Below are 22,915 nucleotides of genomic sequence, written 5' to 3'. Positions count from 1 at the left end.
TGAAAACCTCCTATGATGAAATGACTGGTACCTCCAGGATTCTGTGAAATGGTGTGATCTTGGACTAATGCTCCCGTGAGAGCTTCTCCTTGCCGTTTCATGCAACAACGAGCCAATCAGGATCTTGGGCTGAGGGTCCCATGTGCACAGGAATGGGCAACAGTTTCTTAAGTTCTCCTCTGCCTGCTGCCATTTTCTCTGGGGATCACAGAGGATGATCTCCCTTCAGAAGACCCATGAGAGGCTCTGTCCCCCCTATGGTCATGGCTGGACTCCAGTGATCCAGCTCGACCACAGCTGAGGAGCTTTGTCTGGGGGAGACTTTTGGGGTAAGGCCTGGCACATGGAGTGGGAGAGACTGTCTCAAGGATGTGTGCTGGGCATGGGGACTGAAGGGATATCTGTGAACTACCATGGGGTATGGGTTATTGTTCTTTCAGTATAGCTCCTGACACAGGGTCCCATCCTTCCTTTTGATGACACCCTTCTGGAGGAATGAAGGCACCGAAGTTTAGAGCAGGAGACACTAGTAGAGCACCAAGTCAAAAGGGACTTCACTATAAGTGTACTTCAGGGTACCCGCAGCCTGGGCATTGTCTTGGATTAACAGAACATCAGTATTTTTCTCTGTGAGAAAAATTCCAGCCCAGGTCAGCCCTTCCCTGACCTCTCCCCATCCCTCCTCCAGGAGCACCAGCTCTGCTGCTCCTGGCCTCCTCCTAGTGCTCCTCAGAGGACCCTGAGGTGGCAGTGCTGCTCTGCAGGAAGAGGGGGCAGTGGTGCCTGGGTACAGGGAGTTATTTCATACTGGCTAAGACGGTCAAGGTGGGAAGCAGCCACAAGTGGGAGCTGAGTCCAGCCCTCATTCTGCAACACATCTCCCTATGACCCCCAAGCCTTGAGCCCATGGAGAACCAAGCACAGCAACAGCCCATGGAGAGTGTAATTCCTGGAACCAATTCCTGCTTTCATAGGGAAGAAGAGCCCAGCCTTCAGTTGCTGCAATGAAGAGACGCCCTTTTATTAGAGAGATGCTTCTCAGGAAGCCAGATCCTTCTCCTTCTTCATTGGCCTTGATGTCTGCAGTCTTGTTTCATTACATTTCTCACTCCTGTCTCACAGAGGCAGCACAATGTTCTCTGGCCTCTCTTCAACATTTTATCACAGAGGCGCAACCAGCATCAGTCATTGGCTCAGCTTTGGCCAGTGGTTGTTACTTTTTTTGAGATGGCTGGAACTGGCTCTTATCTGACTTGAGGCAGCTCTTGGTCTCTTCTCACAGAAGCCACCCCTGCAGCCCCACTACTACCAGAACCTCGCTGCATAAACCCAATGCACCTTCTCAGTGCATGTGTTACCCTGTGATCTCCATCAGCTTCTTTGAGTATTGCTCTTTAATGGTACTGACAACTTGGACAGACACTGCTTGAATAAGGGTTTTGAATTTAAATATAAAGGAGAACTCCAGGTGTTTTGGAGCATGAAGATACCTAGGTGGGGCTCTCAGAGATAACAGGAATGCCCCAGGAGACCTATCCCCTTCTTGAGGAGGATCAAGGCCTTGAGGAGAATCAAAGATATCAATTTTGTCTAAGCTGATTCTTGATGCCTACATTCACACGGCCAAATGCCTCATTGGGACTTTTGGTACTATTTGGGCTTCTTTCACATACTCTGCCATATCACTTTCTCCATAGGAGTCTTCTCAGGGCAATTCTAACTTCCTTGTTCTTCAGACTATAGATGACTGGGTTAAACATGGGGGTCACAATTGTGTAAAACAGGGCAAGGTATTTGTCAGTGTCTGCAGAGTCCCTTGACCGGCGTATAAAGTACACAAGCATGGCTGAGCCATAAAAGAGAGTCACAATCCCGAGGTGTGAAGAGCAGGTGGAAAAGGCTTTGTGTCTGCTCAGAACTGAAGGCATTTTCAGAATTGCCCTGATAATTTTAGTGTAAGAAATAACTAGCATGGAAAAGGGAAGGACAGCAGCTACGAGGATGATAATGTGCAGGGTCACTTGGTTGCAGAAAGTGTCTGCACAGGCCAGTTCCAACAGAGGGGGGACATCGCAGAAGAAGTGATGAAGGTCACGGGATGCACAGAAGGGCAAGGTGAACACCTGATAGGTCTGTCCCACTTGTACTGGCACGATGGCCATCCACGCCCCCACTACCAGTCTGATGCAGAACCCCCCATTCATGATGAGGCTGTAGCGCAGGGGGTCACATATGGCTACGTAGCGGTCATAGGCCATGGCAGCCAAGAGAAGGCATTCAGTGCTTCCCAGCATGGTCAAGAAATACAGCTGGGCAGCACAGCCAAGAAAGGAGATCCTGCCATCTCCTGTCAGGAAAGCCACCCGCATTTTTGGTAGAGTAGTCGATGTGTAGCAGATCTCCAGGAAGGATAGGTTTCTCAGGAAGAAATACATGGGGTTGTGGAGGCTTGAGTCCATCACTGTGATGAGCACAATCAGGCTGTTCCCAATGAGAACCATGAGGTAGATGATCAGGAAGACTGTGAAGCACACGCTGGGTAGGCAAGGGTGGTCAGAAAATCCCAAAAGAAGAAATCCAGGATCAGTAGTGTGATTATCCAAGCCTTTTCTTTGAAGCATTTTCTCTACATAGAGCAATGCCAACAACATGCTGTTAGAGGACGCTCTTGGCCCATCCACCACCATGTAGACCTCAAATATAGCGACAGGCTACAAACATCAGCATACACATGACTCCAGTATTAGGACAGTTTGACCAAAATCTGCATGTGTGTATGGAAATCTAATGTGGTCTGGTGGGCAGACCCCAGCTGGTAGCTAAGCCCCCACCCAGTTACTCATTTACTCCCCCTCAGTGGGATGGGGGAGAAAATTGAAGGGCCAAAAGCAAGAAAACTCATGGGTCAAGGCAAAGACAGTTTAATAAGCTAGAGTTAGAGGAAGGAAAAAGAAAACAAACCAACAAACCAAAACAAGCCAGCCTTCAAGCAATGCCTACCTTCCCCACCACCCAGTCCCCTCAGCTTTTTATTGCTGAGCATGGCATTACATGGCAAGGAATATCTCTTTGGTCAGTCTGGGTCATCTGTCCTGGTTGTGTGCCCCATGGACCCTTGTCCACCTGTGGCCGGTACGCTGTAGGGGCAGAGTGGGAAAAAGAGAAGGCTTTGATGCTGTGCAATCACTACTCAGCAATAGCCAAAACATTGGTATGTCATCAACACTGTTTTAAACTCCAACCTAAAACACAGCACCACAGGGATTGCTATGAAGAAAATTATCTCCATCCTAGCCAGCCCTAGTACCTGAGTTTCTTACCTGTCAGGAAGGGTCAGAACAAAATCGTTAAGCCTGAATGACAGCTAGTTGTCATATGAATAAGAGAAATTTAGTTTTCTTTGTAAGAGAGGATTTAAATAACTTTTATATATATTTTATATATATGTATATTATTTAAGACTTTGCCTGGTTTCTGTTGCTATATGAGGAAAAGAAAAAAAAAAAGAAGACAATGGATAAAGAGTAGTCACCTTAAAAACATGAAGGGAAGGGAAGGGAAGGGAAGGGAAGGCAAGGCAAGGCAAGGCAAGGCAAGGCAAGGCAAGGCAAGGCAAGGCAAGGCAAGGTGAAGATTTGGTTCAAGACTTTAGTGAGAGAGATTCATCCCAGTTTTCCTCAGGGATAAGAACTCATCCCCTGAAGGTCTGTCCACCACACAGAGAGAAGGGACACTACCTTAGATCCAAATTATTAATTTTTTGCATGGCTGAGGGGTGAACTCCATTAGAAGTAAAACAGACTTCTACCTGTCAATGAGTAAAGGTAGCTACTTGTGCAGAAATCACAAGCTTTCAGGGGGCTAAAAGGGGCATTATGCAAGCAATCACAACACAGTCACAACCCAATGTGAAACAGTTTTCAAGGGATCCAAAGAGGAAGGTGATTAAAGGTGGGGCAAACAGGGCAGGCTATTATAACTTCTGAATATGCTGTCTAGTTCCCTTGCTTGACCTTGCAGTTCTGTCACTTGGAGTTCTGGCAGCTTCCAAATGCAACTGAAGGCTCACTAGCTGTGATCTCAACCCAGCAAGGCTTCCCAGGCCACTGCAAGCCCTCACAGAGCAGAGCGATGCTCTCGCTGGCTGGAAAACTGAGCCTTCCCTTTTGCATTTCCCATTTCCCAAAGCATAAGGATGTTGCTGATCACACTTGAAGGGCGTGAGCTGTAAGCAAGCAGCCCTTGCAATTGCAGGTTGCTTCCTGTGAATAACAGACTCAGCTGAAAGATTTTGGAAGGTATCAGTTTGACATGGGGAAGAAATGTTCTATTCCAAGCAGAGAGAACTGAGGATGCTTGCTGCATGTCTCTATCCACTGCTAACTAAAGTCTTCTTAAGCTCTGAAAAAAAAAAAAAAAAGGATTTTTTTTTCAACTGAAAACTGAATCCACAGAGACATGATCTGAGAGCTTGATGCTTGATTTCATTCTTTTTTTCTATCATGCCTGCCTATTTCTATGAGTCTTGTCTTTGGAGTTCTCCTAGAAGCACTGTTCAAAATCTCCAAGATAAAATTAGTGTACATTTGAGGAAGAAGTGGCCATGATCTGTTTCCTAACCTACCTATTTACACATGCAAATAAGTAGGAAAATTAAAAACTTTTATTTCCTGAAATACTTTGAGATCCCTGCATTTTTGGAAAAAAGTTTTGTAACTGAAAACAACCATTTAGAGGCAGATTTTCCATATATCAGCGTTGTTTCCTTGTTTCTTCCCTAAACCTGTAGGATATGCTTTTTAATGCCCGGATATCGCAATGCTTCACATGATCACACATAGAGCATGTCTTTGCTTTGAGCAAAGCTTGAGCATTGCTCAAGGAAAACTGATGGGGTACTCCTTACATAGTGACAGTCTCATCAGCAGCATTTCTCCAAGTTGAACAAAACCCATTCCTCTGAGCCCAGGCAAGCCACAGCTGCCTGCGGCTGCTTTTAGCAGTGGCTGTTCTAGCACAGTATCTCAGCACTTCAGAGCACGGCAAAAGGGATTTACCATTGTCAGGAGCTAGGACACGGGAGCACTCTTCTCAGTCGGTGATACAGGAGACAGAGGTGACCTCATTTTCTTTGTGTCATTTCCCTGGAAAGCACCTGGATAGGGTTCTCTGGACACTACTCCATCACTCTTGTTCCTACCTGGTTATAAGTCAGTCAGTGAGCAATCCTAGGAGAGAAGTTGGCAACCCTAGTGCTGCCAGTGCTTCTCCCCAGACACCCAGAGCATCAGTAACTACATTAGGAGGATCTGAGCAACTTCCAGAATAACTACATGTCTTTCAAAAGTACAGAAAGTTAGGAATTAGATTTAGCTGTTCAAAGGAAAACTGCTAAATTTGTAGGAGGAAAAAACAAACCAAACCAAACCAAGGAAGGAAACAGAAAATGAGAAAAATCAGTCTGTGTTTAATTTTATTTTGCAGCAACAGAAAAGGCTTCTCTGTATCTTCACCTCTCTGGGTCTCAACACCTTTACTGTGTCCATGTTAGCCAAAAGGTAGAGGCAGCCCTGAGAGATCCAGATCCAATTGTGCATGTTGCCTGCCCCCAGTCCACACCCAGAAAGGACCTGGAGAGAAATCTTGGTTGGAAACACAAAAAAGGATGGTGTCATGCCACTCCAGGACAGGCCTCTATATTCATACAAATTAATGTGGCTTCAGTGCCTTAAAAAAAGGGATGACTGCGTCTTACCAAGGTAGCCTTGCGTGGCTTTACGGTCAGTAGCACAAATAACCTTTCCAGAGGGGAGTATCTCCTGCCCTTGTGTGAGGTTCATGCAGTCTTTGATTCCTTACTCTGAAACCCTACATATGATGCAATAAGCTCCAGTCTGTCTTTTTGGGGTACCCAACAAAGTCAGGATCAGGACAAGGCCGTTTCTCATCAGGATGAAAAATACACAAGTCAGAAAGGCCACAAAGAGCCAGTGCTGTGGGTAAGAGCAACCGTGGACAAATCCAGGCACTGCAGGGTTATTTCCTTCTGTGAGAGGTGTAGGACCATAAGTATGGGGAGAGACTGGGGTGAGAAGAGCCTCTCCAAGAACTCATTGCAGGAGGAATGTCCCATCCGCACCAGAATGACTCAGTAACTACAGTCCCATTCGGGTCAACAGGCAAACAGTCAGTATAGTTTATGAGAACTGAAAAATGGTTCATCTGACCCAAATTCTGAGTGGGGTGACACACAGTGGTGCCTACAGTGCTGCCAGGCCTTGAACCAACACTGACGAGGTGATACCACAATGCTCATCGCTCTGTTCCAGTTGTGCTACCTCTATATCCAAACTGAGAGTGGTTTTTCTTTTTTCTTTTTTTTTTTTTCTGATAATTTTATGAGGGTAATCTTGGCCTGATGTGGTATTACAACCCTTTGGGTGATCTCTCACTTTGTGGGGCTCCAGTCACTGCCCACCCTGCACAGATGCTGCTCAGGAAGATAGCCTGGCCTTTCCACACATCTCCACATTCCTCTCCTGAAGGATGTCCTCTGCCCTGCCACATGTGGGACAGCCTTGGAGAAGTACTTCATTGACCTTTCTCCATCTCCACTGCCAACAGACACTGATGGGTAACTGTTAAATCCTACCTTCAGTCTTTCACATCTCACAGTATGATGACGAGCCTTTTTTCTCCCTAATCCATGGAGCAACAGGCCTTCTGCGGTACAGCTGCTTGTATTGGGTTTACGTGGCAATGGTTTGGTAGCAGTGGTGCTGCAGGGGTGGCTTCTGTTAGAAGAGTCCAGAAGCTGCCCCCTGTCTGGTAAGGGCCCATTCCACATGGCTCCAAAAGGGACCCATCACTGACCAGAGCTGAGCGAATGGGCAATACTAGTTGCAACTCTGTAAGAGGATATTTAAGAAAGGAGAAATACTGCTCTGAAACAGCAGCTGGGAGAGAGGAGTGAGAAAATGTAGAGAAAAACAGCCCTGCACACACCTAGGTCAGTGCAGAGGGTGGGCAGGAGGGGCTCCAGGCACCAGAGAAGTTCCCCTGAAGCCCATGGAGAGGCCCATGGTGTAGTAGGCTGTCCCCTTGCAGTCCATCGGTGCCATGGCGGAGCAGATGTCCACGCTGCAGCCCGTGGACGAGTCCCCGGAGGAGCAGGTGGATGTGGCCTGGAGGAGGCAGCAGCCCATGGAGAGCCCCCGCAGGAGCAGGCCCTGGGCTGGAGCTGCAGCCCGTGGAGAGGAGCCCGCACAGGAGCAGGGGATCTGGGGGCAGCTGCCGCCCGTGGGGGACCCGTGCTGGAGCAGTTTGCTCCTGGCAGATGGATGCTGTGATAAGGACCCATACTGGAGTAGTTCTTGAAGAGCTGCTGCCTGTGGAAAGCCCACGCAGGATCAGTTTGGGAAGGACAGCATCCCTTGGGAGGGACCTCACGCCAGAGTATGGGCAGAGAGTGGCCATGAAGGAGTGGTGGAGATGAAGTGTCATGGACTGACCGCAGCTCCCATTGCCCGTTCCCCTGAGCTGCTCAGGGGGAGGAGGAAGAAGAGGGTGGATGGTCTTTTTTAGTTCGCTTTTAGTTTCTCACTGTTCCAGTCTTCTAGTAACACTCAATAAATTATCTTAATCTCCCTACGCTAAGTACGCTTTGCCCATGACTGCAATTGGTGAGTGATCTGCCTGTCCCTTAAATCAACACTGCAGCCCTTTTCCATTCTATTTTCTCCATCTGTGCCTTTGAGGATGGGTGGTGAAAGTGGCACTATGGAGTACAGCTGCACATCATTGTGAAACCACCACACCACTTGGCCATGTTATTGGCACCAGCTTTGAAAAGGAGAGACAGTTTCAGGCAATTTATAGGGGAGATCATGTTTTATTAAACGGATGGTAAGAAAGAGTCAATCCTGACATACAGACGAACAAAATAACACTTTGTTGTTTTATTCCTCAAAGTACACTAGATAAATATTTTTTTTTCTAAGAAACTAATTAAAAGAAATGACACTGAAGATAAAGTAAGAATATATAATGATAATGAAACAAATACTCAGGAAATCACTTGTGGAGAAAAAGGGGAAATTATCAATTTTCAGAAACAGCCATGAAATCTTTTTCCTAACAGCACCCTTGAGCTCCTGGTTCCTCATGCTGTAGACGAGGGGGTTCACTGCTGGAGGCACCACTGAGTATAGAACAGCCACCACCAGATACAGGCATAGGGAGAAGATGGAGGGGGGCTTCAGGTAGGCAAATCTGCCAGCGCTGATAAACAGGGAGACTACAGCCAGGTGAGAGAGGCACATGGAAAAGACTTTGTTCCATCCCTGCTCAGAGGAGATCTTCAGCACAACCCTAAAGATCTGCACATAAGACAGTATGATGAATACAAAACACCCCCAAACCAGAAAACAATGAAATCAGAGAACCAGAAAACAACCACAGAACAATGAAAACAAAACATCCAAACACCAACAAGGAACAAACTATGAGAAGCCCAGCTTCCCTGAGGTAGGAGTGTGAGCAGCAGAGCTTGAGGATCAAGGGGATTTCACAGAAGAACTGGTCCACAGCATTGCCTTGGCAGAGGGGCAGGGAAAATGTATTGGCAGTGAGCAGGACAGCATGGAGAAAGCAACTGCCCCAGACAGCTGCTGCCATCTGGGCACAAGCTCTGCTGCCCAGGAGGCTCCCGTAGTGCAGGGGCTTGCAGATGGCAACGTAGCAGTTGTAGAACATAATGGCGAGAAGAGAATATTCTGCTGATATCAAGAAGACAAACAGAAAAACCTATGCAGCACATCCTGCATAGGAAATGGCCTGGTGTCCCACAGGGAATAGGTCATGGCTTTGGGGACAGTGGCGGAGATGTATCCCAGGTCTAGGAACAGCAGAAGCACAAAAAATACAAAAAATAATAATTACAAAAAAAGTATGTTAATATAAAACAATGAAACACAAGGCTAGAATGGGATATATTGAGAGTCACTTTGGGAGAGAGATGGGAACTTCATGATTACTGAAAAATATTTGTAATAACACATTCCAAATGGCATTCTTTAGCTCCTGGTTCCTCATGCTGTAGATGAGAGGGTTCACTGCTGGGGGCATCACTGAGTACAAAACTGTAATCACTAGATCCAGAGATGGTGAGGAGATGGAAGGGGACTTGAAGCCGGCAAATGCAGCAGTGCTTATAAAAACGGAGACCACAACCAGGTGAGGGAGGCACGTGGAGAAGGCTTTGTGCTGTCCCTGCTCAGAGGGCATCCTCAGCACGGCCCTGAAGATCTGCAAATAGGAAAAAAGAATGAAAACAAAACACCCCCAAAATACAAAACCACTAAATGTGAGAAGCCCAACTTCCCTGAGGTAGGAGTCAGAGCAGGAGAGCTTGAGGATCTGGGGGATTTCACAGAAGAACTGCTCCACAGCATTGCCTTGGCAGAGGGGCAGGGAAAATGTATTGGCAGTGAGCAGCAGAGCATGGAGAACCCCACTGCCCCAGGCAGCTGCTGCCATCTGGGCACAAGCTCTGCTGCCCAGGAGGCTCCCGTAGTGCAGGGGCTTGCAGATGGCAACATAGCGGTCATAGGCCATGACAGTGAGAAGAAAATACTCTGCTGATATCAAAAAGACAAACAGAAAGACCTGTGCAACACATCCTGCATAGGAGATGGCCCTGGTGTCCCAGAGGGAATTGGCCATGGCTTTGGGGAGAGTGGTGGAGATGCAGCCCAGGTCAAGGAGGGCGAGGTTGAGGAGGAAGAAGTACATGGGGGTGTGGAGGCGGTGGTCGCAGGCTACGGCGGTGAGGATGAGGCCGTTGCCCAGGAGGGCAGCCAGGTAGATGGCCAGGAAGAGCGCGAAGTGCAGGAGCTGCAGCTCCCGCGTGTCTGCGAATGCCAGCAGGAGAAACTCGGTGATGGAGCTGTTGTTGGACATCTGATGCCTCTTGGCCTTGGAACCTATCCAAAGACAAAAGGACATGGACTGGCTACCTAGGAAAGGCCGTGACACGTTCTGAAACCCAAAGTTTAGTTCACATGCAGTGTACCTGTAGTACAGAGGGGTTGTTCAACATCTTCCAGCAGGAGAACCTCAGGGACGTTGCTGGATTACGTTAAATCAGTGACTTCAACAGAGCCAGCTCATTTCCCAGCCCTACGCACTGCAGTGCCCAGAGCCATATTGGCTGGAACAGCTTGAGCACTTTGCTCCCAGTGACATACCTACAGAGCAGGACTCGGTATTCTGTTGTTTGAGCATTGGCTTTAATCCCACTGCCCAGAGAGACTGAGGGGAAACCAAGGGCAGGATGGATGGGAGGAGAAACAGAGAGAAATGCCCCAGTGCTCCTGCTTTCAGGGACAGGAATGGGACTGAGAGATTGGCACTTGGGGGGTTCTCTTTTTCTGAGGGTCCTGCTGCTAAAGGGACAACAGTCAGAGACCCCATGGTTTTGGGGCAGAGGCTTTGCTGGATTTGAGCAGAGACCACGCGGTTGCTCTGGGTAAGGTGTCTGCACTGCATGGATGTCAGGGAGGTGCCCAAATCGCCCCTACCATGGAGTTTCTGGGAGCAGCTCCCGCTCACTCCCTGCCCATGCCTCTGCTGCCTGCAGCTGTCCCTGCCAGCACCTGGGTCTCTGTCCCCACGCCTCCTGCCTGCAGGTCACAGCCCCCATCCCACCCATGAGGTGCTCAGCTCTGCCCTGCAGACACCTCCTGGCAGCAGGGCTCTGCCCAGGGGCAGCTCGCTGGGGGCATGTCCTAGAGACCAGGTCACACAGACCCTGCTGACACTGCACATGTGGTGGTGGAGCTTTCTATGGGCAGGAAAGAGACTTCCGACGGTCCTTGGAATGCTCCTTATTAGGGCTTAGGAATGTCAGCCTTTTCTTAAAAATAACAGCCTCTATTTCTATTTCCACAGGGACAAAGAAGAGAAAACTGAAAGCAGAGGCTCAGGAAAGCCGAGATGCAAGCATCTAACCCCTGATTGGCTTCTTGCCTTGGATACAACCTGGGAGTGCTGTGGAGCTGTGAGCAGGCTGCCCCAGGCAGCAGCCTCCCGCCAGCACCAGGACCCTGCCCTGCCGGGGGGGCTCCTGCCACCCGCAGCTTCTCCCCGCAGCGCCCTGGGCAGCTCCCCGGGCAAGCTGAGTGCTGAGCCTGGCAGGCGGCAGAGGCCCTGCCCCGGCACACAGCCCCTGGGGCACAGCAGGGACCCTGCTCTGCACCACAGCCCTGGGCACCCCTGCCTGCACCCGCGGCTTCTCCTTCCTCCAGGAGCTGCGGCTGCATTGCCCTCCAGCCAGAGACTTACCGGGGTCAGGGCTGGCAAGTGTTCTTCCCCAGCGAGCTCTGTGCATCCTGCCACTTCTGCCTGCCTTTACCCACTCTGTCTCTGCAGGCAGTGCCCCCAGCCCTGCTGCGCTGGGCAGAGGAGCTGCTCCTGGGCAGAGCTGGCTCTCTGCAGTGCTGCCCGCTTGCCAGGAGCTCCCCTTGGGCCCAGGAGCCCGGCCCAGCTCAGCAGCACAGGCCCAGCCCAAGGCCTCCCTTGCTCTGCCCCCCACCAGGCTCCCTGCCCATGGCCCTGGGGCTGCAGGGGAACCTGCTGGGAAACAGCCTCAAGGAATCCCTGGGGTTCCCTCCCTCACCTGGGCACACACACTTCTTGACAGCAGGATCATTTCTCCTTTTAGGCTATAAATCGTCTTTCTTTATTCTGTTTCTTTGTCCTGTTTACAGGCAGGACACACAGTCCAGATGTGCCACAATGCCCTCAGCCTGGGGCACAGGCAGGAGGAGATGGATCCCAATCTCCTGTCACAGGGCTGTGACATTGAAAGAAGGGCTGATGAGGTGTTGGGGGACAGGTCCCTCAGCTTGGGGCGCTGTGCTGGATAGGGACATATGGATGGGGGGCCGAATAACAGGGTATTGTCCTCCATTTGAAGGAGCCACTCCTCTATGGGATGGGCAGCAGGTTGGGGGTGCCCTTGTGGGTGAAGCTCAGAGGAGAGCCAGTCAGGGTGACAGTGTGGTCGTGCTGGGTGGGTGCAGATTCTTCAGAAGAGACAAGCGGGGACGATCAACAGGGGGTTGCCCTCCATGTGAAGGATCTGTCTGGATGCATGGAGCTCCTCTATGGGATGGGCAGCAGACTGGGAGGATCCTTGTGGGTGAGGGTCAGAGCAGAGCCAGTTAGGGTGACAGTGTGGTCGGAGGTAAATGCCTGCAGTCAGGCTGAAGAAGTGGACAAAGTCTTGTGGAAGCCATTGGACTAAGCTGAGTTCACTGACTCCATGTCACCCTGGGGGCCTTTAATCACTCGAACGGTCACAGGAAAGGGACACTGCTGGGTGCAAACATTCCCAAGGTTTCTGTGGGTTCTTGGAGACAGCTTCTGTGCAGAGCTGCCAGATGGGCCGACCTAGGTGATGTTCACCAGGATCTGGGACTTGCAAACAGGAAAACTTGTGTCTTGACACTCCTCTTGCCAAATACATGCTGTAGTCCAGCTGCTTTTCAGCACATGGAAAGAGATGAGGTTTCGGGGCCCAGCCCTACATCCAGCACTGCACATTCTCACTCTTGTCTTTCCCTGCAGCCCACTTGACGTGGTGAAGCTGACACGGGACCAGGTACATCTGTGTGCAGTACAGTCAGGGGCAGTAGTCCTGCCTTCAGCATGCATCAGGTCTCCTGAAATGAGAGACTTGGTCAAGTTCTGAGAGAGAACACAGAGTAGATCCTAAATCGGGATGGGTTCCTCCTTCATTGTGGACACAAAGACACAAGTGGTCTCCTGCAGAAAGATCTGGCAGCCCAGCTGCAAGGGGCAGGCTGCCTCTCCACCTCAACCTCTTCATGGGCGCCTTCTCCTAGAGGCTCATGGCCATGGCCAACGGGTAGCAGCCTTGAGGAGTGCACCACGTCTGTCACAGACCATTTTCCCCACTCTCCTCTCCATCTGTAGTGCTGCCATACTCTTCTCCCTCACAATGATATGCTGAGGGTATGTTTGCCATTCCCTCGTGTACCACCTCTGCCTCCTGCATGGCAGACCAGGGGATGATGCTGAGGCCATCTCTAAGTACAGAGCCCCAAGGGCTGTCCCAGAAGGAGGATCCCAGCGTGTGCTGCAGTTCCCTCCATATAACACATCCTACTTCTACAAGTGAGGGACATGCAGTGAAGAGGAGTTCAGGCACACTGAGGGGATGCTCCATCCCAGGTGCCTTCGCTCCTGTCTTTTGAGAAAATCCCAGCCCCAGGACAAGCCTCAAACCCAACCCTCCTGGGAAGGCTCTCAAGAGCAGAGGCGTGTTGGTGCAGGAACACAGCGGTGACTTCTCCAGCGCTCCACTTCTTATATCCAATGGCCTTTGTCACCATTTGGAGATGTTCCTGGTGGATTTGTCAGGAAATGCTGGAAAAGAACTGGGCAGAAGGGAGGTGACTGTTTCTCAGGACAAGAAAGGAAATCTCTCGTCTCTCTCCCGAGCTGTGCCATCTCCATGCTGCTGACCTCCCAGGCCTCCAAATGACACGTGCTGATGTCACAGGGGGATGCACTGCATCACCAGGATATCGTCACTGGAGCAGCGGCAGTGCCGGCACTTCCCTGCAAGGCCTGGTCCCTGCTGGGCACTGCTTGGGTGCTCCCCACCGCTGTCCTTCTGTGGCCAGGAGTGGGGGCAGCAGGCAGCAAGGTTGCACTGGGCGACCCTCACTGACGGGCGGAGGAGCAGGGGCACCTTGCAGAGGAGCTGTGGTTGAGGAGCCAGGGCAGGCATCCCTTGTCGTGAGCTGAGGGCCAGCAGCAAGTGAGATGGAGGGCTGCTGGAGGGCGACCATCACCTCCAACCTGACTTCCCTCTTTTCAGTGCTCCTGCAGCTCTCCTCCAAAGGTGAGGGTGTCAGGAGCCCCTTCCCGACGGGTGGCCCAGGGGCTGTCAGCTGTCCAGAGCTCCAAGTCCAGGGCTTTGGGAGGAGACTGGATAGGGCTGATGGCTGCTGCAAGAGCCCTGCCTGAGGGTCCCGCTGGGCTCAGGAGATGATGTAGCAGCCAGGACCCCTGGGTCCTGATGCCAGGGCTGTCCTGAGGCCCAGGGCTCCTCTGGCCATGGCTCAGAATTCTCCTGATGGGGGACAGTCCAGGGCCAGGTTTCCCTGGGAACTGGTGCCTCTTTGGGATCTGGCTCTGGGAGGAAAGATGTCCGGTGTCCCAAAGACTGGTGTGGCCTGCAGCTCCCCCAGGTCTCTCAGGAATGTTCCAGCAATGCCTGTGTTGGAAATCAAGCCTTCCTCTTCTACTGCTGTCCTTCAGGGGAACCTCTCTTCATTCCTGTTTGTGTGGCCAAGCTGGCAGAGCATGTCCTGGATGCTGAGATGCCATCTCCGGAATGCCGCAGCCCTAGGTCTGAACACTTCCCATACCCCTACATGATGGATTTACCCTGCTACGCAAGTGACCTCCTCCACCCCACTCCATCACAACCCCTCCCCAGAGGAAAAGGGGAAGTAAATATTTTTTGTGTGGTCTTTTGGGGTCCCAGGAGTTGGAGTCTTGTTCAGCGGTGTCTCTCCATGGGCCGCAGCTTCCTCCAGGCCAAATCCACCTGCTCCACTGGGGGTTCCTCCATGGGCTGCAGCGTGGAGATCTGCTCTGCTGTGGGACCCATGGGCTGCAGGGGGACAGCCTGCTTCTCCATGGGCCTATCCATGGACTGCAGGGGAACTTCTGGTGTCTGGAGCACCTCCTGACCTTGGTGTCTGCAGGACTGGTTCTCACTCCTCTCCCTCCCAGCTGCTGTTTCCCAGCATGTTTATTCCTTTTTAAATCTGCTCTCACAGAGGTGCAACCAGCATCACTCATTGGCTCGGCTCCGACCAGCAGCTGCTCTGGCCTGGAGCGGGCTGGACATTGGTCAGCAGGTGGTGAGCAATTCCACTGTGCATCACTTGCTTTGTGCATTCTACTATCATCATCATCAACAACAACAACAGCAATAACATCTTTATTATTATTATTTCCCTTCATTTTCTCTCTTATTAAACAGTCTTTATCTCAACCCATGAGATTTTATCTTTTTTCCCCTCTCGATTCTCTCCCCATCTCAATGATAGGGTGTGGAGTAAACGGCTATGTGGTGCTGAGCTGCCTGCAAGGTTAATCCACAACACTCCCTTTGGCACATAACATAGGGCCCAAAGGGTAGAGATAATGACAGATCTGACCAGAGCATGTTAAAATAAAATTGTTATAAGCTTATTATTTGCTGAAAATAATGTTGATTTTTTGGGGGGATCTCAGGGTTGTAGTTGTGTTTGGTCTCTGAATTACGTTGGATAGTACATTACCAACTGTGTGTTCCTTGCAGTGCTGTTTATCACTTCTGGGGTCTGGTTTAAGGTTTTTATTTTGCTGTAATGTGTAACACTGGCTTATGGTATGATAAAATTTTTGGAAGTGAGACTGATCTGGTAGTTGTACTCAGCATTGCTGTCACCACTGTACTTCAGGAACCATCTATCAGAAACTATTCTGATCTTGTGAAGCCCCACTTGGAGTACTGCATCCACGTCTGGGGTCCCCTGTACAAGAAGGATGTCGATCTGTTAGAATGGGTCCAGAGGAGAGCCACAAAGTTGGTCAAAAGGCTGGAGAACCTCTCCTATGATGTAAGGCTAAGAGGGCTGGAAATGGTCAGCCTGAAGAAGGGAAGGCTCAGGGGTGACTTCATTGCAGCTTTTCAAATTTTAAAGGGAGCTTATAAAAAAGATGGAGAGTGACTTTCTCCTCGGGCAGACAATAAGAGGACAAAGGGGGATGATTTTAAACTAAAAGAGGGGAGATTTGAAGTGGAGAGTAGGAGGAAATTCTTCATGGTGAGGCACTGGAACAGGTTGCCCAGAGAAGCTGTGGATGCCTCATCCCTGGAGGTGTTCCAGACCAGGTTGGATGACACCCTGAGCAACCTGTTCTAGTAGGTGGCATCCCTGCCCATGTCGGGGGGTTGGAACTAGATGATCTTTAAGGTCCCTTCCAAGCCAGGCCATTCTATGATTCTGTGATTCTCTTCTGGGACTTCCTGTGGTCACAGTTTCCCTTCAGTTCTCCAGGTGGACCTGAGCTGAAGAACCTTGTCTGGGGGTGATCTTTGGGGTAAGGGCCAGCACATGGGTTGGGAGAGACTGTCTCAAGGATATGTGCTGCATGTCTACATGCAGACATGCATATGTGCTTCATGCTACATGGATGTGTACAGCAGGAGAGCAGGAAGCTCACATGGCTGCTGGGTCATGCTTCCATCAATGCAAACCTTGACACGGGATCTCAGCCTTGCTTTCCAAGACACCCTTCACAAAGGGCAATGGCATTAAGAGATTGGCAGGTTAGGGCACCAGTCCTCCTTCAGTTACTCCTCATGTCAGGTGGTGCACCAGGAAACCATAGACTTGTGGTTCTGCATGATGAGCATGAGTTAGGGTACACACAGTCCAGACCTTGTCTTGGATGAGATGAACACCAGTATTTGAGGCAACTTCTAGTCAAGGTCAGCTCCCATCTGATCTCTCCTCATGCCTCCTCTCTCCTCTCCAGCTCTTCCTGGCCACCTCCCCATGCTCCCCATGTGGCCCTGAGCTGGTGGTGCTATGAGCAGACCAAGCATGCTGTGGTGCCCAAGAGGTGACGGCACACTGGCTGAGCTGCACACGGTGGGAAGTAGACCTATCTGTATTGGGATCACTGCTGCTAAACTCTCACTCTGGATTCAACATCTGTGGCAGATGCTCAGGAAGACTAGGGAATATTTCCAAGGACTCTAGGGGTTTCCAGGTATTTTATAGATCCAGGCAGCTGGACTTCCCTGAGGATGAGAGGAACTCCTCTCCAACCTTCCTTCTTTGAGCATGCTGGTCCCTCACAGAATCCCACAGGCACTGAGTTCTTGTTTGCCTGGGGACATCAAAATTTGGCACCGTTCCTATGGGTGACTCCCCCTTGGGCAATCTCTCACTTTGTAGGGCTCCAGGCACTGCCCACCCCTGGGACATGCTCCCTAGGGAGAACCCCTGAGCTTCCCAGGCAGCTCCACATTAATCTCCTAGAGGATGTTCTCTGCCCTGCCCCATGTGGGACAGACGCGGGGATGTACCTCAGTGGCCATTCACCACTTTCACTGTCATCAGACACCAACAGGTTACTCCTAAATCCTACCCCTGATTTCTCACAACTCATATGATGGTGATGAGCTTTTTGTCTCCCAAATGCACAGAGTTACAGGCCTTCTGAGGTGCAGCAGCTTGTATTGGGCTTACGTGTCACTGTTTTGGTAGCAGGGGGGATCTAGGGCTGGACCCTGTGAGCAGAGTCCAGAAGCTGCCCCATGTTAAAGAAGAGCCAGTTACAGATGGCTCCAGAAGTGACCCATTGCTGGCCAGAGCCGAGGCAATGGGCGATGCTGGGTTGGCCTCTGTGAGAACAGATTTAAGGAAGGGGAAAAAAAATCTGCTCTGAAGCTGCAGCTGGGAGAGAGGAGTGAGAAAATGTAGTGAGAAGCAGTCCTTGGTACAGACACCAAGGTCAGTGCAGAAGGAGGGCAGGAGGTGCTCCATGCACCAGAGCAGAAGTTCCCCTGCGGCCTGTGGACAGGCCCCTGGTGGAGCAGGCTGTCCCCCTGCAGCCCATGGGTCCCACACGGAGCAGATCTCCACGCTGCAGCCCGTGGAGAAGCCCCCGGTGGAGCAGGTGGATGTGGCCTGGAGGAGGCTGTGGCCCATGGAGGACCCCTGCCGGAGCAGACTCCAGGCTGGACTGTATCCCATGGAGAGGAGCCCACGCAGGAGCTGGGGGCCTGGGGGGATCAGTTCGGGAAGGATGGCATCCATGGGAGGGACCCCAGACTGGAGCAGGGGCAGAGGGTGACCATGAAGGAGCGGCAGACACAAAGTGTTACAGACTGACTGCAGCCCCCATTCCCCGTTCCGCTGCACCACTGGGGGGAGGAGGTAGAAGACGGTGGACGGGGGTGAAGGTGTTTTTAAGCCTTTAGTTTCTCACTGCTCTCGTCTGTTAGTAATGCTCAATAACTTACCTGAATCTCTCTATGAAGTCTGTTAAGACCATGACTGAAATATATCAGTCATCTGCCTCTCCCTTAAATCAACCCTGGAGTCCTTTTCCACTCTTTTTTCTCCAGCTTTTCCTTTAGAGGGGGGTGAAAGAGCAGTGTGGAGGACTTCAGCTGCCCATCTATGTGAAACCACCACACTGCTCAGCCATGTTATTGGCAACATCTTTGAAAGAAGAGACAGGATTTCAGGCAGTGCACTGGGGAGATTCCATTTTATTAAGCAGATGCTAAGAGAGAGTACTGGCATCCAGGTAGACAAAAAATGTCCAGAGAAAAAAAAAAATAGCAATTTCATAGCTCGGGAGAAGTGGGGTGAATAAAATACTTTTTTCTACGAAAGTAATACATGGAAATGACACTGAAGATAAATATAACATCATGGTAATGAAAGTAAGTACCAAGCCTCCAAGAAAAACCAAAGGAAGTCACTTGTGGAGAAAGAGGAGAAATGTATCAATCTGAGGAAAAATCCATGTAATCACTTTCCTGATAGCACGCTTGAGCTCCTTGTTTCTCATGCTGTAGATGAAAGGATTGAATATCAGGGGCACCACTGAGTACAGAACTGCCACCACCAGATCCAGGGATGGGGAGGAGATGGACGGGGGCTGCAGGTATGCGAAAAAGCCAGTGCTGAGGAACAGGGAGACCACAAACAGGTGAGGGAGGCACGTGGAAAAGGCTTTGTGCCGCCCCTGATCAGAGGGCATCCTCGGCATGGCCCTGAAGATCTGCAAATAGGAGAGCACAATGGAAGCAAAACACCCCAAAAACAGAACACTACTGAATGTGAGAAGCCCAGCTTCCCTGAGGTAGGAGTTAGTGCAGGAGAGCTTGAGGATCTGGGGGATTTCACAGAAGAACTGGTCCACAGCATTGCCTTGGCAGAGGGGCAGGGAAAATGTATTGGCCGTGTGCATCAGAGCATAGAGAACCCCACTGCCCCAGGCAGCTGCTGCCATCTGGGCACAAGCTCTGCTGCCCAGAAGGGTCCCGTAGTGCAGGGGCTTGCAGATGGCAACGTAGCGGTCGTAGGACATGATGGTGAGAAGAGAATACTCTGCTGAAAACAAGAAGACAATCAGAAAGACCTGTGCAGCACATCCTGCATAGGAGATGGCCCTGGTGTCCCAGAGGGAATTGGCCATGGCTTTGGGGAGAGTGGTGGAGATGCAGCCCAGGTCGAGGAGGGTGAGGTTGAGGAGGAAGAAGTACATGGGGGTGTGGACGCGGTGGTCGCAGGCTACGGCGGTGAGGATGAGGCCGTTGCCCAGGAGGGCAGCCAGGTAGATGGCCAGGAAGAGCGCGAAGTGCAGGAGCTGCAGCTCCCGCGTGTCTGCGAATGCCAGGAGGAGGAACTCGGTGATGGAGCTGCTGTTGAACATCTGATCCTCCTGGGAATTGGGATCTGCTGCTCTGAATAGGGAGGCCTCTCCAAGGAGGAAAGAGAATTAAATTGTTAGGGTAGACCTCTGTGAGGAAAACCTAGCCTATTTTATTATTATTATCTTTTTTTTTTTGAAACCATAAAAAACTGCCTCTTCACTTCTGGGAGGACTGGTCCTCTGCTTGATGTCAAAGTGGTGCTGCCTGAGGGTGCTACTGGGGGCAAGAGACTCTGCAGGAGACAGTGCTGACCTATAGCAAGAAGTAAATGGAACATGGGGTGGTCTCAGATGAACTGTGTTTGATGTAACAAGGAGTTTTGGAGTACACTTTCTCAAAATTCACCCAACTGCAGAGCAGGGCTTTGTGCAGAATGCTTTGGTTTGTTACTTTATACTCATCCCCCTACACCTGAGGAGTGCATTTAAGGCACAAATCCTTGGCACATTTACTGCCCACCAAGTGAAACCTTGGGCTCCTGGGAGGCAAAGGGACCGTCCCTCAGGGCAGAGTGAGGACAGCTGGTGTGTCCATCACTCCTGGTCTCAGCTGCCCTGTGCAGGCACCTCTGGAGGATGGTCACACTCAGGTGTTCCCCTGAAAAGAACCTGGATGCTGCTGAGAGCAGAGGAATCCAGGTTCAAAGTGCAGATCCCCAAACCCCTCACCCATCTCATCGTACCTGAGGAGGATCTCAGCTCTCTGCTCTTCTCCAGGGGCAGGGAGGGATCATAACAGCTGCCAATATACAGCCATCCACCAGCATTTCTATGGCCTTAGGACTGAAGTTGCTTCTCCATGGGGCTGCTAGATAACACAGGACTGCTAGGGAAGAGCTGTGCCCTTGTGCAAGGCAGCCTGCAGCCCAGCAAAAGCCCCAGTGACATTAGGGCTGGAAGTCTATGGTGTGAGAAAAAGGAGAGTGGAGAGTGGCTCCAGAGGAGGCATCTGCAGTACAGGGATGGCAGGGAAGTGCTCAAATCTCCCCTACCATGGAGTTTCTGGGAGCAGCTCCCGCTCACTCCCTGCCCATGGCTCTGCTGCCTGCAGCTGTCCCTGCCTGCAGCTGGGTCTCTGTCCCCACGCCTCCTGCCTGCAGCTCACAGCCCCCATCCCACCCGCTGGGTGCTCAGCTCTGCCCTGCAGACACCTCCTGGCAGCAGGGCTCTGCCCAGGGGCAGCTCGTTGGGGGCACGTCCTAGAGACCAGGTCACACAGACCCTGCTGACACTGCATGTGTGGTGGTGGAGTTTTCTATGGGCTGAGGGGAAGGAAAAGGACGTGGTACAGTCCTTCTAATGCTTGTTGTGAAGGCTTAGGAGAGTCTGACTTCTCTTGGAAATAACGGCATCTATTGCTATTCCCACTGAGCCAAAGAAGACAAAATGGAAAGCTCAGCAGGCTCAGGAACACTGGGACTGTAGCTGAAATCCCGTGCCTGATCCCTTCTCTTGCAATGTCCCCTTGAATACATCAAGGTTGTGCTGTGGATCTGTGAGGAGCCTGCCCGAGGCAGCAGCCACCCTAGGTGCCTGGGTGCCTGTATATCTCTGCAGGTAGAAAAGGACCTGTGAGAAAGCTCTGACAGGTTCAGCAAAGTTGATGCTGTTGCTCTTGATAGGAAGAGCAGAAGTTGCAGGCATTCTCAGGGCTTGCTCACAAACATACTGATCATAAAAGTTACAGTTCAGGAGTCTCGGCAATATGCTCATAATTGCTCACAACTGACAAAATTGCTCAGGTCTCCTTTTTCATTTCTCCCTGTTCCCACCCCTCCCGTCCCTCCCCCAGTCAAGTAGAGTAGGTAACTGAAAATACGGTAGAAAATCCCTGTTTTGTGCTTTCTTCTGAAAAAAATGCTTGGGAAATGCCCTTGTAGTGCTTTGGAGCTGTGAGCAGGCTGCCCCAGGCAGCAGCCTCCCACCAGCACCAGGACCCTGCCCTGCCGGGGGGGCTCCTTCCACCCGCAGCTTCTCCCCGCAGCGCCCTGGGCAGCTCCCCGGGCAGGCTGAGTGCTGAGCCTGGCAGGCGGCAGAGGCCCTGCCCCGGCACACAGCCCCTGGGGCACAGCAGGGACCCTGCTCTGCACCACAGCCCTGGGCACCCCTGCCTGCACCCGCGGCTTCTCCTTCCTGCAGGAGCTGCGGCTGCATTGCCCTCCAGCCAGAGACTTACCGGGGTCAGGGCTGGCAAGTGTTCTCCCCCAGCGAGCTCTGTGCATCCTGCCACTTCTGCCTGCCTTTACCCACTCTGTCTCTGCAGGCAGTGCCCCCAGCCCTGCTGCGCTGGGCACAGGAGCTGCTCCTGGGCAGAGCTGGCTCTCTGCAGTGCTGCCCGCTTGCCAGGAGCTCCCCTTGGGCCCAGGAGCCCGGCCCAGCTCAGCAGCACAGGCCCAGCCCAAGGCCTCCCTTGCTCTGCCCCCCACCAGGCTCCCTGCCCATGGCCCTGGGGCTGCAGGGGAACCTGCTGGGAAACAGCCTGAAGGGATCCCTGGGCTTCCCTCCCTCCCCTGGGCACACACACTTGACAGCAGGCTCATTTCTCCTTGCAGAAAACCAATTAAGTGGAACAATCACATCTCCTTTTCCCAGTATCAGTTTGGACATGAAGTCATGGTCAGGGACTGATCTCCTTCGTCCCCATTTGAGGAAGGAATTCAGCAGAGTCAGTCAGGCATCTCATGCTGCTTGTTATTCCTGGGGCTGGAAGAGGGTCTCAGCTCCCTCCCATGTCTGCCACAGGCCCGCAGGACCTGGGATTCCTCTGGCCTCAGTTCAGGTGTCCACAACATAGGCAGCTTAATGCGAATTACTGAGCCATGATAGCTCCTTAGTGGAGATGGAGGACAGGCAGGAGATGTTCAGATGGAAACATCTGGTGAAATTTGAGGTTGATTCCCTGGGAGTGTGGTGGAGGCATTCCTTTGGGTAACTGAAACGGCAGCAGATGGGCTTCCCTCCCTCCCCTGGCACACACACTTCTTCACACCAGGGTCTTTTCTCCTAGCAGAAAGTGAATTAGCTGTAACAATAACTTCTTCATGTCGCAGTATCAGTTAGGACATGAAGTCATGGTCAGGGACTGATCTCCTTCATCCCCCCTTAAGGCAGAGATCCAGCAGAGTCAGTTAAAGCATCTCATTCAGGATTTTAGTCCTGTGGATAGAAGGGTGCTCATCTCACTCCCATGCCTGCCCCAGACCCAGAGGACCTGGGATTCCTCTGCCCTCCGTTTAATGAACACCACATGGGCACCTGAAGGTGAGCTCCTTGTCTCAGCTCCAACATCATTAACGGAGATGGAGGAAATCAGGGGGCTGCAAACACCTGGTGACATGTCAGGGGGCAGAGGGATGTGCAGGTATCT

At 51.5% G+C, this 22,915-nt stretch overlaps 2 protein-coding genes across 2 annotated transcripts; both read right to left on the bottom strand.

Annotated features, from left to right (window-relative positions):
- Positions 1 to 1,682: 1,682 nt before the first annotated feature.
- Positions 1,683 to 10,336, bottom strand: LOC136787117 (uncharacterized). The gene is made up of 2 exons (XM_066984253.1): positions 9,058 to 10,336; positions 1,683 to 2,711 (listed from the first exon to the last, which is right to left on the bottom strand). Exons 1-2 carry the CDS (start codon positions 10,003 to 10,005, stop codon positions 1,683 to 1,685), a joined length of 1,977 nt encoding a protein of 658 aa, XP_066840354.1. The 5' UTR covers positions 10,006 to 10,336.
- Positions 10,337 to 15,470: 5,134 nt separating this feature from the next.
- On the bottom strand, positions 15,471 to 19,167 carry LOC106029643 (olfactory receptor 14J1-like; the record flags this gene model as incomplete). The annotated part of the gene is made up of 2 exons (XM_066984252.1): positions 15,471 to 15,641; positions 18,646 to 19,167. Coding segments are annotated over 2 exons (693 nt in total), but the record flags the coding sequence as incomplete, so codon positions are not given.
- Between the last annotated feature and the right edge of the window lie 3,748 nt (positions 19,168 to 22,915).

The sequence above is a fragment of the Anser cygnoides genome, chromosome 28 (assembly GCF_040182565.1).
Source record: "Anser cygnoides isolate HZ-2024a breed goose chromosome 28, Taihu_goose_T2T_genome, whole genome shotgun sequence".
In the NCBI taxonomy this organism is placed as follows: Eukaryota; Metazoa; Chordata; class Aves; order Anseriformes; family Anatidae; genus Anser; species Anser cygnoides.
This window is presented reverse-complemented; position numbering and strand designations above follow the sequence as displayed.

Bases quoted from the DNA above. Each gene is read 5' to 3' on its own strand.
- LOC136787117 (XM_066984253.1), bottom strand. From the start codon at position 10,005: ATGTCCTTTTGTCTTTGGATAGGTTCCAAGGCCAAGAGGCATCAGATG. The intron at 2,712-9,057 runs GTGTTATTACAA...TGATGTTTGTAG, and splicing joins TAAAGAATGCCATTTGGAAT to CCTGTCGCTATATTTGAGGT.